Source organism: Lepidothrix coronata, unplaced genomic scaffold, assembly GCF_001604755.1.
Source record: "Lepidothrix coronata isolate B3197 unplaced genomic scaffold, Lepidothrix_coronata-1.0 Scaffold140, whole genome shotgun sequence".
In the NCBI taxonomy this organism is placed as follows: domain Eukaryota; kingdom Metazoa; phylum Chordata; class Aves; order Passeriformes; family Pipridae; genus Lepidothrix; species Lepidothrix coronata.
This window is the reverse complement of record NW_016690320.1, coordinates 233,651-249,001: the sequence shown is the minus strand read 5'-3', so window position 1 is coordinate 249,001 and position 15,351 is coordinate 233,651. Positions and strand designations below refer to the sequence as shown.

The following is a 15,351-nucleotide window of genomic DNA, read 5'->3' as shown; positions in this document are numbered from 1 at the left end:
CCAAACCCAGATATCCCTCTATCCTCTGTTACAGGCATAAGGAGAAAAAAACCCACAAAAACTGTTGTTTCTTACTGTTCTTTGTTTTCTCTTTCTGTGACACAGCAAAAGCTGCACGATGAATTCAAAGGTAATGCTCCAAATACCAGTGTTTATTCCAGCATTTCCTCCTAGCATCAGATTCAAAGATTTATGGCTATTATATCCTTGAAAGGTCCAGGGTGATTACTTAACTTTGTCATCAGGGTAGCACAGCTTGTACAGCTGAAACCTTCCGGACGTGCATTTGTCTGGATGAATTATCCTTCAGAACGAAAGTAATTTGACTCTCCACACCCTAATTAATGCCATTAGTTAAATTCTTGCAGTGGAAGAACAACGAAACAACGTGGCTTTTTCTCCTTAAGCCCCTAACACACAGAGCCAGGAAGGGCTGCAGTCCTGAGCTGGGTTTAACCAGCCAATTCCAACAGGTCCCACCTGCAGGGCAGGCTGGGGCTGAGCTTCACCAACCACTCCTGTCAGTGCACTCAGGCTTCCCAAAGGAAAGGGATATTCATATCTCCCCCCTGCATCTGATTACCTCAGCCAACAGCTACTGGGATAGGAAAACACAGTGGGGTTTGTTTCTCTTCTGGTTTTTGGACTTTAATTAACTAGTGCACCACTTCAATTACCATAATAATTACTTTTCAATAGCATAGTTGTTTGCAGTTTTGTTTGAAAAAGTTCTGTATTCTTTTGTCTCCATGCACATCTTTATTTAATTTTAACTTTCACATAGTCACACAAAGCATCATGCCCGGAAGTAATTTAATGTTTCCATGATAAAATTTCATAATGGAGACTTGGTATTTCTCACACTTAATGGCACAGTTAAAATGAATAGAGAAAAATCACGATTTTAAAATGAGGTATTTCAATATTTTTCCAGTCTCATCCTGCTAACAATGCAGGTATCTTCCACAGAATCTTGTGCTTTGCAAGTAAAGCAGAACGTCCTAGCCCACGGTTTGTTAACACACTTCCAAAATTGAGGCAGCTGAAAGCCTATCTTCAACTTTCTAATATCAAAAGGCATCAGACTCACTTCAGTGTATCTTCCTCTCAGTGCAGGGATGGATATTGAGAGGCAAGAAGGAAAATCACATCCCAGAAAAGTCTAACAGTCCCTTCAAGGTTTTCTCTTAATTCCCTGTGACTGTTTTATCATTTGTGACCAGCTAAAGCAATTATGCAGTGTCAACACATGTAAAAGCAGAAGAAACCAAACTCCCATTCAGGTTTCACAAAAGGCACGTGGCAGAGAGGATAACCAGGTAACTGTCTGAAAGTGAGTTCAGGCTGTGACTGACTGGGCTTTACAAGTTTGTAACCAAAATACCACCACAAAAACCAACAGCAAAAACATACCAACAGAAGGCACTGCTCACTGCCACACAATGGGAGAGGGTAACACATTGTTATTCACTGAAGGAACTTCACTTGGCCCTTGCACAACAATAATTTCACAGGGAAATTATAATTTCAGAACTTGCACTTCAGAACGTTGTTTATATATTACATTTTCACCGTATTTCCCAATCTGGTAACAAATACAGTGGAGTCATTCAAATGACATTTTCCCCACTGTTTCAAAAATTAAATGTCATGAAAACTTCAATTTTCCCCAGAATATGGGTGTTTTGTTGAAAATGGAAAGAGGAAAATCAAAGTAATTTCCACTTCTTTGTTTCATTTCAATGCCGAAACATTTTATTTCACTGAAGTTTTAAAGACATTAAAATGCAAATAATATTACAATCTGTTTTTAAGTCTTGACAATATTGATCCCAAATAATTTGACACCTAAAAATGTTTTCTATTCCTGGAAAATTTTCCCATTTTCATTTGTTGTTCAAACTTGGAATGAACACAAGTAGTCAAGATGTTAACACTGCAACAACAAAATATGACCCTTTTCCTAAGACATACAGAGCAGACAAATAAAAAAAACTATCATTACAACTCATGTGAAATTTTACATAAACACTGCCCTGCTGTTTGTTTAAGGATGCTTTAGCTCTTGTCAGTAGTGTTAAAGCACCTCATATGCATTGCAGAAAAAAACATGAGAGATAAAAAGGGCATTTTAAACTGAATTTCAGAGTCATGATATGGGCATGGAAAGATTAATTAAATTCCCCACTGTTAGGAAATCTGTGCAAGCCAGAAATCAAGTTGTGCATCCCAGCCTGCCCCCCCTCAGGAGCCCAGCCCCAGTGCCTCGTGCCATCTCCCCACCAGTCAGAGCCCTGAGCACAGGGCCAACAGCACCGCTCTGCCTTTCACCAGAGCTGCATTTGGGGCACATTTATAATTTTACTACTTCAGTTGATCAAAGTAATGGACTAGATGTTGACTTTTTAGCTGTTTTGGCAGCATAGTTGGAGGAACTTGAAATTATTAAGCAGATGTTCTGTGACATAACTGGGGGCTTGTTTTGCTCTAATGAGATTCAGTATTTGTTACAATGAAGGAAATTGCTTGTGGATTTGCTATAATGCATTTTACATACACCGGGTTACATTTATACTGGAGCAATGAAAAGAAAATATAGTAAAAGTCTACATTACTTTTCAGATCTGATGATGTCACCAGACTCATATTATTACATATGAAAAAAGATCAAGCTCAACTTTTTGAGGTCTGTTTCTGGTTTTATACTTGATATCCACCTCAGTGGTGAAATGGGTCCAAACAGTTGGCTCTTTGTGATGTCTCTCCAGGGGGATCACTGTACCACTGCAGCAGAACCAACCATAGTGAGCTGCACCTCAGTATTTTCAGGCCTCTGACCAAAATTATTCAGAAGCAGATCTCCTCTCTTTGTAGACATATGAGCAAATTTAATGCACAGTTTCTCTGGCTCTTTCAAACTTAATTTTACATTTGTGGTGTTTGGATTTAAATTCAGAGTTATACAGTGCAATATGGAAAGCATATTAACAAATTCACAAGTTGACTCTGTGGACAAATGCCAGAGATTTGTATCAATCTGGGTGTAAGAGTGAGGACTGATCCAGAAAAATATTAGCAAGAATTGTCTGTCCTTTGTAAGAGACCTCAAACTGTGGCTTGGATATTTATTATGCGCCGTGCTTATAAAACTTCCAAGACTGTCTAATGGAAACAGAGCACAATAGAAACCAGTTCTGCTTTTCATTTTATATACTACCACTGGGAATCTTTCTTCTGATGTTCATCCATATTATAAGTTTTTCCTTCACAGTGGGTAAGAGTTTCCTTGCTTTGAAAATAGTAATTCATCATAACAAGAAGGAATATCAAGCATATATAAATGCCAGTCCAACTACTTATGCTGGATAAATTGGCAAAATCTTTTTAGTTCCCTTCACAACACTCAGCACTACCAAAAACCTCCATTCAAAACATTAACAGAACACTCCAGAAACAGAGGAATGCCAATATTTAAATAACAATGTGCAGCACAGGCATCACATTCATATTAATAAGTAACCTCATTTTTCTAGCAAACAGTCCCATCAGTGAGAGCTGCGAACTCTGCGCTCCTTTGAAATCCTGGGAGATGAAGCTGGAAATGGTCAATCTGAGGGCTCTTAAAGGAATGCCACATTAAAAAATAGGCTATAATACTTAATCCTTATGAACCCTCTGTAGCAGTTTATCTTTACAACCTCCCATCCCTCCTCCCACTCTTTAAGTCCTGCACAGTGACTTCAGACTAAGACTGAGCTTGGCGAGTCAGCACTGAGCTCAAGCCACAGGGACTAATCCCACAGAAGATAAAGTCTTCCTCCTCATATCCCACAGGTTTCATCAGAATTAGAGAGGCTTAAGCAAATGATTTTTACCTTGTGTTGGTCACAGGCTAAAAGCATGGACATTCCCAGTCAGGATGTTTCCAGGGGTGTATCTATTAAGCAGCAGGAGCTCACGGGCAGGGTTGACACTTCACCAGCTCAGAGGCACATGCTGGGACAGCCCCTCCAGAGGAAACCCAGGCATCCCTGTCAACTGCTAACCCTGCAATTATGGCCTTACCTGAGGGAGCTAGGATCTCCTGGTTTGGGTAAAAATTGCTCATGCTTTAAGTGTCCTACACCATGTTTCAATGTCAAACACCAATGAGCCACTTACTAGTAAAGCACGGCAGCAGCAGAGTTGTCAGATCTGAAACACAACATCATCTGTAGCCGAGCAGCCTTCCTAAACTTTCCAGCCAGCCACAACTTCTGACTTGTGAACTCACATCACACTGCTCTTGATAACTATGATCAAAGCTCCTGGCTCCACTGGCAGACTGACCCAAACTTCAGTTTCCAAACTTGGATAGTTAAAGCTCAAAGATTTAGAAATAATCGGGTAAAATATATACATTTTAGTGGAACCAGAACTTGCATGTCTACCTTTTCAGTATGTAGGTGTTAGTTCCTAAAATCCACTTAATGCCATAGGAATCACATTGAGAAAATAAAATTCTGCACCTAAATATTCCAGAAAGTGCAAGTTCTTCTACTGAGTGTGTGCATAACTAATTTTTGAGTACACCAATGGAAACTGTGAACACAAATGTTCAGGTTCACAGTTGACTCCCTCTGAAGTTACTGTTCTCTTTTCTATCAGCTGAGACTGGAACAGGCTCAAAATGAACAAAGCATAAATGAGAAGTATCTTAACATGTAATTTTTTCAATATAATAAAATAATCATAAGAAACCAGTCTTTTGAGGTAGATGGGAAAAAGTCTGTATTTACTAGGACCTCTTTTATGGTTCATTTCTCCAAGAGTTACTTCTGTATTTGGAGGGGTTTTGAACTAGGAATACACAACTACTTTGACTTTTTTAGGACAACTATTAATACTTAAAAGGTTCGACAGTAGCATCCATGTTTCATTTATAGTCACGATTTTAATTGCTCAGGAACACATACAGTAAAACTAAAGACAGATATTTTGGGAAGGGGTGAAGAAGGAAAGTACTTTGGTCTCTGAGATGGTCCTCAACTCCTTTTTTGTGCATTTGTCACTCTTCCCAGAATGAAAGAGAAGTCTGAATCCCACATTTATGTGTCCCTGCTTGGACACTTACCCAACAGAACGTGCCCAGACTCGGCAACAGCTCCTTTTGGACAGAGCAGAGGCTACAGGTGGCCTCTGAACTACTCATAATTTCTCAAAGAAACTGAAAATTTCTAGTGAATTCCTACACCTCCACAAAATTATGTACACACCAATTCTCTGAACACAAAGAAATCCGGATATTATCAGCCTGCACCAAAGTTTTGAAGGATCAGACATCAGCTCAGTTCACTTTTTTAGTTATATGCGGAATTTTCTTCTAAATTACCTCATCCAAAAGCCACTGAAGTGAATGGGAAAAACTCATGCTAACCTGAACAATTCTTATACCATTAGGATCTATAAAAAGTTATGTTGCCTTTCTTTAACTTCAGCAGCAACCTGCCTGGCAGCTCTGCAGCCTGCTACACGTGCAGCACCACATTAGGACAATTGCTCTTGGCTGGAACAGATAAATGGGAAAGCTTTTCCGAAATCAAACACATGGAAAATACTAGGAAACTATTTAAAACCTTTTGAAATGCATAACTGAATCAACGAAAACTGTTTCCACACATAAACTGAGGCAAGATAGTAATTTTAAAAATCTAAGGTTGCTTTTGATAAGTATTTTTTAGTAGAAAGGGAGTCCCTTTTCTACTTTCCTTCCCAAACTCACTGTGTGTATTTCCTCCCCATGGTTCAGTTGTTCACTTTTTTTTAACATGAAAAGAATATTCACCAGGCATTTTTTTCCATTTTGCCTTCTAGGTTAAACAACCCACGCTGCACAGAGGAAAGTATTTAAAAATCAAGAATACATACGTGATTTTTAAAATCGCAAACTGTACAAGAAATGTGTTGAATAAATATTTCATGCGTTTAACAAGAAAAATGGAACACATGTTGATAATCTTTTGCTTAATTGCTGCCCTGTTTGTTCGATACTCCCCAAAGTTAATGGATGACACGTTAAAATGATTACACAGCCTTGGTGACAAGCAAGGAACAATGACAGGATGCCCTCCTCACGTTGGTGTTTTGCTATAAAGAAGTCAACAGAAGTAAACATTTTGATCCAACTGCAAAGGCAAATTTTTGGAGTGAAATTTTGTGTCTCAAGCTTAATGGAGGACTTTTCCCATGTACAACAGTATCAGCTAAAAAAGACTAAAGCATCCCAAGCACTTAATTCTACATGTGCACTTGTACACAGTAACCATGCCAGTGCAACAGCACTGAAAAGCTCCCTTTTGATAAGACAGTCAAGATCTTAATTTGTCCCCCTGTTTTTTCCCTTACCTTGACAAACCCAACATACAAAAGGACTGGATGCTACAAACTGAAATGGAGATTCCAAAAGATTATAATCCTACCGGTGGGCAGGATCATAGATCACCACATAACCCTGGGTAGAACTGATGGAAAAGAAGACCAGCATTATCTTTATTTCTTATTTGTACATAGCAGAGGATTTGCCTCTGAGAAAGTTCTGCTTGGCACAAGATCCAAAACAGAGGACACAGAAAAGATGGAGATCAACCCCTGAAATTGCCTGGGCTGGTTAAATTCCTAGAACACGTTAGTTCAAAGCAGCCTTCCTCTCAGCTAATTTTCACTCCTGATTAATCACATCCATAACCCTCTGATCCCTAGTAGGACTCTGCTTCTAAGGTATTCCCATCCCACCTTTACACAACCCAGTCTGATCCCCAAATCAAAGGGATCCAAGTCCTCAGTTGTTCACGTGCAGCAAGTTTCACACTGCTCTGCACAGCCACTGGACAAAATGAAGATGTGTAAGGAAAAAAAAAATATATATATATGGACTGTTACCAATTACAAGAAGTCATATACTGTTGGCTCATGTAGCCCTGCTTATTAAAGACTTTTGTTTGACAGTTAAATCAGACAGTGAGAAAGCTGTGATAAAGCTACTAAGTACTTAATACCAGTAGGTTGGGTTTTGTGGATCAAAATATTCCATTTATTCCATTTTATAGGATGGTGTGGGGTTCTTTTAAATTAATTTCTGAATATTGGGTCTGCATCTTGTTTCAAGGGACACTAGCAGGTAAAACAGACAAATTTTATCAAAGTAGGTTTAAAAGGAACTATACCAGTCACTTCCACACTTGCCTTGCAAACACCAAATCTTCCTCTACATTCTGTTCTAGCCTTAGAATCTTCATTTCCACACAGTCTGGATACAATTTTGTTTCTACATCTGAGCCTGCAAGCCACAACATCCGTTCTTAACTTTCTGCTCCCCAAAAGAACTAGTAAGTGTGGTTTGAAATGAGGGCATAATTCCTCCTGAGCTGTTCACCCAACTCACAACGACTGTAACCAGACAGGTCACACACTCTAAAACACCACAGTAAACAGTGGCACCTGGACACAGGAGACAGTCTCTCCTCCAGCAAAGCCAAAACTTATCTAAGCCCTCTAAGATTAGGACAGATATGGCTTGTCAGCTCCTTTCTCTCACTTTCCTGTCTAAAAAAATACATTCTGTTCAGATGGTTTAACTTCCACTGCACTTTGGAGTGTCCTGAATTTACCCCTGAAGGATAAGGTTTGTTGGATGTCATTTCCCATTTTCCTAAAGGCACTGACAATGATTTCCAGTTCTTGAGGCTCATCCAGGTGTCCACTTTTAAACACCCACAAATTCTTGCTCTTGCACTCTTAGCCCATCTCCCCCTCCAAACAGCAAGGAGAAAGTAAGGAAATTAAGGCATGCACAATGAATTAGAAACATTACATGTGGAGCATGTGATCTAATACAGTGAAATGGCTCCTTTCAGCCATCAGAGTATGGCCCCTGTCTAAAATAGGACAGTTAAAAACACATATACATTATCATTTGAATTGTAACCAACCACAGAATCACAGCCAGGATCTAATACCACTAAGCTTGCTACAAATACAAATCTAAATATGTATATTAATAAAATTATACAGAAAGAGTAACTATAAAAGGTAAGTTGCCATGTGGAAGCACTAGGTTTCCATACATATAAATATCCAAGCATTCTTTTTATTAAAGCTTGCTATAGAAGTAGTTACATATGTGAGTAATACACAGGATATTTACAATTTCCAGGTCAAGCTCAACACAACAGATGTTCAGGAAACATATTTATAGATGAAGTCAAAGAAATGCCTCAGATACTTTAGCACAGCCATGCTTTTAGAGCTTTGCAAACTTCCATCTGCTTTCTCTTGTGGTCCATTCAAAAAGCAGGAATAAATAAAGAGGGAAGAGGGACAAAGTAGAAGTGAACTTCTTGTTCTACTGCATTTGAATAAATTCTAGTCTCATAAGTCAGCAACACTTCAAAAATATTTCAGTCAAAAATGAAATAGAATTTTCAGTAATGTGTGAAAAATGGATACCTCACTGCCTTGGATAAGATTGCCAATGAGCCTAAAGGAAATCAGAGCTCATATTCCATCAGAATTCAAGAGGAATGCCTGTACTTCCTAAGCTCTTGTCAGTAATTTCAGGTATATGCTTCAGGATGTTTTATATCTATCTTAGTGAAGTGTGCAGTATTTGAGTTGTAGCTAATCAACAAACATGATCTACTCATTACATTTCAAATTTCCCAAAAGTGTCTGTTGCCCCTTTGATGGATCTGCCTACAGCATTTCACATAAAACAGGAAAAACAACAAAAAAAATGACACTAAAAATAGAGTGCATGCAATTAAGGGACATTCTTCAAGAACAGCCAGCCACAAAATGGAATAAAAGCAACCAAGAAGATTTCTAACAGGTGGAGGCAAAAGAGAAGCAGAGAAGTATGATCTGCAATGAGAAATGAAGACTTCAAGCAGCTGCCTCGTGGAAGATAATACCTTGCAGCTGGGTGAGCTGCAACACAGCTGGATTATTTCTAGAGATGCTGTGTATATATTCACAGTGTGTATGTATATATACATACATGGTCACGGTATACATGGATGTCTGGATGGCCACTAACTACAAGTAAGTTACTTGAGAAAGTATAAATAAAACAGTAAGATGACTTCTTGTCCTTTGAGTGAAAACATTAGTTTGTCAAAGTATTGCACACAAAGCTAGGAGAATCTAGTCCAGCACAGCATGTCCTGAGCCAGAGGGAATGGCCAAGCATTAATAAACTGGGACTATGTCACCTTTGGTTCTCAAGGACTGCATTCCTCTATCCAAGAAATCACAGGGATTCAGGATACACCTGACTAATCCTATGCAAGAATTACTAATTACTCTAAACTGAAGTTCCACTTCCACTTAACCAGACACGAAAATTATGTTTCTGTGTATATATCAAACTTCACAGCATTTCTAGAATGGTTTTCTATTAACATGCAATGAAATCCAACAATGGACACTGAATGAATGCTTGCACTAATAACTTGCATATAAACAACATATATCTGTAATTTGTTTATACACATAACTCACAATTGTAACAGAAGAAGAAAAAACACACTAAACCACTGAAAGCAAACATAATATGTTCAGGCTTGGCCCAGAATAGTCATTTACTTGCAACATTACACAACAGCCAACAGCCCACATTCATCTCTGGCACCAAAACTTACTGCCAAATTATTTGTGCATATTTGGTAGCTATATACTGTCCCATGTAATAACAGAAAATTTAGAAGCAACACCTAAAAATCTGAAAAGACAACAGAAGTGTTACTTGTCAGAATTTTCATACTCATTTAACACACTCACAAACACCTCCAGAAGGGATGTCCTGAGGGTTGCTGCTTCTGGTGGATGGTTTCTGCTGATCCACTGCTGAATGGAAAATACTCCCCAAAACATCTTGTTGATGAGACTTCAGAACTGAATAAATGGTTTCCCTCACAAGCCCACACACCCCTGTCTGCACAAAGCTCAGCAAATGAGCCACAACCTCCCAAACCTGACACATGAGCACAACTGCCCTGTGCCCACAGCTGGGCTGGCCAGGATCCACAGCCAGAGGCTGCCTTGTCCTGGTCACTGCACTCCCTGCAACTCCTCTCTGAAGCCAATCCCTCTGACTCCTGGGTACTTAATGCTACTTAAACCTCTCAGCACCTGATCACGATTTTTAACAGATCAATTAGGCTTGTCTTCCATTAGTTACTTAAATGATATTAATCAGAGCTCATTAAGTGCCTTCAATGTCATCAACTGCCAGCAGACTGAAGAAGTTTCTCAGCACCTTAACATCTTAAGTTGAGCCACTATATTTTGATCTGTTAGGAGAAGCTATTTTGTCATTCAAAATCAGTGAAATCTGTTGTTACAAATCCAGCAAGAAAAACCACAAATCAATAAATGTAGCAGCTCTGCATTAGTCTTTAGTCTCCATCCTAACACCGGAATCAGTTCAGTCTAACTCAAAAATGCTTCTTACCTGACACAAAGTATTGAAGTAGCACTATTTGCTAGACACCCATGGAAGTTATAAATTTCGGTTTTTTCACAGCTTATATTTATCACAGCTGTAGCTGGCAGACATCTATAGCTAGAAGTTATTAGAAGGTATTTTAAAACAAAATAATACAATAAATGATTTTACAGCATCTACCTGTACAGTGAGTTCTCCTCTAAACACAACACAGGCTTCAGGTTGCAGCGCTGACATGAAAGTCATCTTAGAGAAAGAGTACCATGAAGTCCAGTGTGAAAACCATGCAGACCAAATATCCTCCTATTCATCCTGAGTTTGGATTCTGATAGATTCCAAGAGAAAACAGCTGAAATGGCCCACCCAGCCTGCCACAAGGCTGGGTGCTGACACCTGGTGCCTGTCAGCATCTTCCACCTCAGCTGATTTTGAATCACTCGTTATGGTGCCCATCAGGAGCTGGGTTTGGCAACAACGACTCTGGGGACAAATTTTCCTCCCACAGAAAATACAGCAGCAACATTAGTGCCATTCTATATACGTTGCTGCTGCTTTCAGCTACAGGAATTTTTATCCCAGCTGAAACTCAGCCTGACTGGAACGCTGCTCCAAAGAGCCATGTGGTGTATGGGCTCCATACGACTTCTGTCTCTCAGCAATAAACAGAAAAACACAGAGAAGTCATAAGAGGAAGCCAGACCTGGCAATTAGAAGGAACCAAACTCTGCCAGGCCTTCCAGGGATCCTCCTCAGTGCCAGAGCTCACCTGTGCTGGCTGACCCTGCCCCCGACCCCTGGCCAGGTGAAGGCACTGCCCTCACACCAGCCCTGGCTGACAGCAGGAGCTGGGGCCTCTCCACACACCCTGCACGGCCCTGCAGCTTCCAGCAACCATCTGCCAGCAACAAGCTCTTCAAACAGCTCTGAAGATCTGAGCATGGCTCTGTTCCTAGAAACTCGTCTGGCTACGTACGGGATTTTAAGCCAAAGACATCTTGACTCAACCAAGTGGAACTAAATCATCTGTACAGACACCACTATGATGATCCTTGAGCCACGTCCCCATTCCTTACTCCCATTATAGCAAATGTCCAGTGAGCTCTAACACAAGGCCCAGCTGCCCACCTGAAATCACACACACTGGGAACAGCCAGGATTCCCTCAGTCACTACAGTGTCAGTAAATAAGTGTCCTGCCCTGCAAACAAGTGCATTCACCTGAGAGGACAGCACTGAAACTAGAGCTGATTTACAACAAAAAGCAAACAAAAACATCGCTCGGAGGAAATGCTTGGTCAAGTCCACATTTTAGAAAACTTCCCATTAAAATTTTGCTCTAGAATAACAAAATGGAGGAAAAATAAAACAAAACCAAATAAAATCATTTCCATGAAAAGTTTGCATTCCTTTAACTGTGAGGGAAGGGGGCAAAGCAGCTGCCCTGGCTGGTCCCCCCTGCACAGAGCAGCACAGGCTGGGAAAGGCCCCTGTCCCTGCAGAGAGCAGAGCCCTGGTGCCCTCCCTGCACAGGGGACACTCAACTGCTGGAACAGAAATCCAGGACTGGGACTGCTGCACAAAACAGGAGGACATTTTCAAACAGAACTCAGCAAGAGTCCACCAGGATTTTTTGCAGTTGTGGATTTGAAAATACCGTATTTGACAATGTATTCTGGATGCTTAAGACTATCCAGGTATCCTCCTGAAAATGAAATATGAGACAGAGATTCTCCTGGAAAGGACTTTATTTCATCTTTAACCTTATACAGAATTTCTGACAAAAAAAATCTGCAGTTGTCTCCCCTCTCTCAACAAATGCAGTCATTCTTCACTATGAGAGACTCCTGTGGTCAGATCCCCTCCAAGTTACCCTTTCCAGCTATCCAAAAGGTTTTCTCCTTTCAACAGGTTCTTTTCATCCAGCCATCAAAAGGTTGTGGATTTTTCATCACAATTAAAAGAGAAAGGTAGATGAACTTAAGAGTTCAAATTAAGAGTTCAATTATCAGTTATTAGTTCAGTAGATTTAAACTTCCTTACAGGTTTATGGTTATGTCACTGTGATGTTTTCCCTCTGTCACAGCTGTACCCTTCCTCTCAAATCCCACCCTTAGTTATCATATACTATTGGTTCTCTAACACAAACTAAGGTTTTTTCATTAAATACTCTAAGTTCACAGAGTTTATAGTCCCTTTAGTATGACTTTTTTAATAAAGACAAAAGTTTGTGTTGGAGCAGCAGCAGATAAAACGGGTTAGAAATGCAGCTGCACCAATCTGAACAAGGGAGAAATAAAAATATGTGCATTTTTAAAAAATAACAATAATTACACAACTCACCATCAGGACAGGGTTGTAAATTACAGTTTAGCTGCCTTTATTGATCCAATATAAACATTAAGAGCAAGCAGTGCTATGCAGGGGAGGGAAAATGAAATGATCATGGCATGTTTTAGATCCCCTGATTCATCTTTCCTGGCACAAGACAGAGTGAGTCTAAGCTGCTGTGTAGGAAGCAAGGAGATGGAGGTGGGCTGAGATGGCTCAGCATTGGCTCTGTCCTGTCAACAGCAGCTTGAAAAGGGATGCACCAAAGCTAATACCTCATAAGTCTTTGGGGCCACCTTATAGAAGTCATGGTGTCTGGAGAACATGCCTTCAGCCATGTCCTTGCTGGGGTACCAAACTCTTTTTTGTGCCTAAATGTATGGTACAAAGTGCCAGAGTTGTACAGCTCTGAAACGTCCTTTTGGGCAACTTCACAAAGCCAAACATGACTTTAACTAAAAAAATAGTAAATATATACTGATGTTCCCAATTGGAGGTAAAGGGGTGTAGCTCTGCAAGAGTTCACTACACCAGCAACAGATAAAATGAGGACTGAGGCATAGCTACATTAGAGACAAACATTATCAGATCAGCCAGGAGTCAGATACCAATCTACCTTAATCTGCACTGACTATGTAAAAATAGGTAACATCAATTGTGGATCAAAGCTGTTCATCTAAAGGAACTACAGAGAGCATGCCAGCGTGCTGAGCACCCACAGAAATGTCCATTTCTGAGTAGAGGAAAAAGGAACTTCACATATTTGCAACATTTCTTGAGTCCCCTGAAAAATAAATGAACAATGACTTCTAATACTTCCTTCAGCACATCTTTGGAAGGGTCTTTATTGATGCAAAACAGGCATTTTGCCTCTGTGTAATGAGGCAGAAGCCACAGAATGCAGTCCAGCAAGGGGTTCTCTCAGTCCCCAGAAGCAATTCAGTGACAGCAGCACAACTGCCCCCAACTGCAGCCCTGTACAGATGTATTTCCCACTGCTTTCACTTCAAAACTTAGTATCAGGCTCTAGACTGCAGGATAGACCTGACCTCAGTTTATTACCTGCAAAAAGTCACCACTAACAATCACCCTTTTCTCCTTCCAAACCTATCAGGAAGAAGAGAAGAGGAATGAAAATATGAGAACCATGCAGAACCCCTCCATTGTGAAAGAAGCTTCCTCATTCCTTTTCCAAGTCTCTTACTTCGCATCCCTCTTAAAGTTTGGAAAGGGACTCAGTATGATGAGTTAAGGACTGAAGGAAGGTAAAACATACACAGAGCAGTAATGACATCCTCCAGCAAAGAGAAATCCCTGCAAACTGACTGTAAGACATTCCAAGCCATGGCATTACTCCTGCTTAATTGTGTGCATTGTATTACACGTAGCTACTTACACAGAAGACAGTAAAAGCTGTATTTAAAAAATACAGGTAATAACCTTCCTTACACTTTGCCTTCTGAAATGTAGCAAGAATAAGTAGATGGGCCTAGATCCTGTATTTTCAAATTTTCAAGGCAGACTGTGCCTCCACTGGGAGGAGACACATGGACCAGAAGGGCCTCAGAACCACGAAGACAGCTCAGCCAGTGGATGTGTTTGTCTGTGCATAAATCCTTTTTGGTCTTTGGAGTTTTGTGAAAAACAACTTTTAAAAATGTAACTTAAAACAGAAAGACAAAGTAAATTCCTCAGAATCCAGAAGCATATTTGAATAATTAATAATTTGCCTCATCTGAGGCAGTGGGCTCAGCTCTTGTGTACAAAGAGACAAACAAAATAAATAAGTATTACACAAACCATATTCACTTACTGAGACTTTATCATCCAAGGATTAGGACTCTAGAGGGGTGGCAGAGCACTACTAGAGCTGCTGCTGCTTTGTGTTCCAAGACAGTCAGTCCAACATGCAGCTGGGGAAGTCCAGAGCACAGGTATCCTTCACACAGTCACCATCCCAGCTTCAACCATATCATTAGAAAATACAAATTCGACAGCCAGAGAGTCCTAATATGAATGGGTAAGCACCACAAGTCAGGTGCTGAACTGGTATAAAGAAAACCCCTCCATTTACTGAAATGGAGCCATACTGAGCCTTTGTCATCACAAGTCAATAGAGAAAAGAAGAAGATAGTTAACAATGTAGTAGCTGAAACAGTGCTGAACCACTATACTGAGCTGATGGTATACTAGCCAAAGTAGGAGTTACATGCCTTCATTCCTGTAAAATATAAGAAATACTGATGTGAGATTATCTAATTGTCTGCCCATGAATAAATGTAGCAGACAAATAGAGGAAAATGAGCAAGACTCAAATCCTCGTGGCTTCCATTGAGTAAAAATCACATTTGGCTTTCCAAAACACAATCTGTATAATAATGCAAAACCAAGTTGTCTTCCCTTACCTTCTGCAAAAGGTTCCCATTCATAAAATCGACCCATAAATGGCTTGTTATTGTATGATGCACATTGCACCTCTCTAATATTTCTGCTGCTTTCAGGACACATCTGTTTAGATAAAAAAAAGTCACATTATAATCA

The 15,351-nt window shown here is 40.0% G+C and overlaps 1 protein-coding gene across 2 annotated transcripts in view; it reads right to left on the bottom strand.

Moving 5' to 3' along the window:
* LOC108503525 (thrombospondin type-1 domain-containing protein 4-like) overlaps window positions 1–15,351 on the bottom strand; it is a 121,884-nt gene that overhangs the window by 33,028 nt on the left and 73,505 nt on the right. The window contains exons 6-7 of one of the 2 annotated variants that reach the window (XM_017827546.1): window positions 15,216–15,318; window positions 13,744–13,872 (exon numbers count right to left, since the gene is read on the bottom strand). The exons of the other annotated variant lie outside the window; for it this stretch is intronic. Coding sequence (XP_017683035.1) covers window positions 13,817–13,872; window positions 15,216–15,318 — 159 coding nt within the window. The 3' untranslated portion in view covers window positions 13,744–13,816. Of the gene's footprint in view, window positions 1–13,743; window positions 13,873–15,215; window positions 15,319–15,351 lie in introns of those variants that run through there. 2 annotated transcript variants of the gene reach the window in all.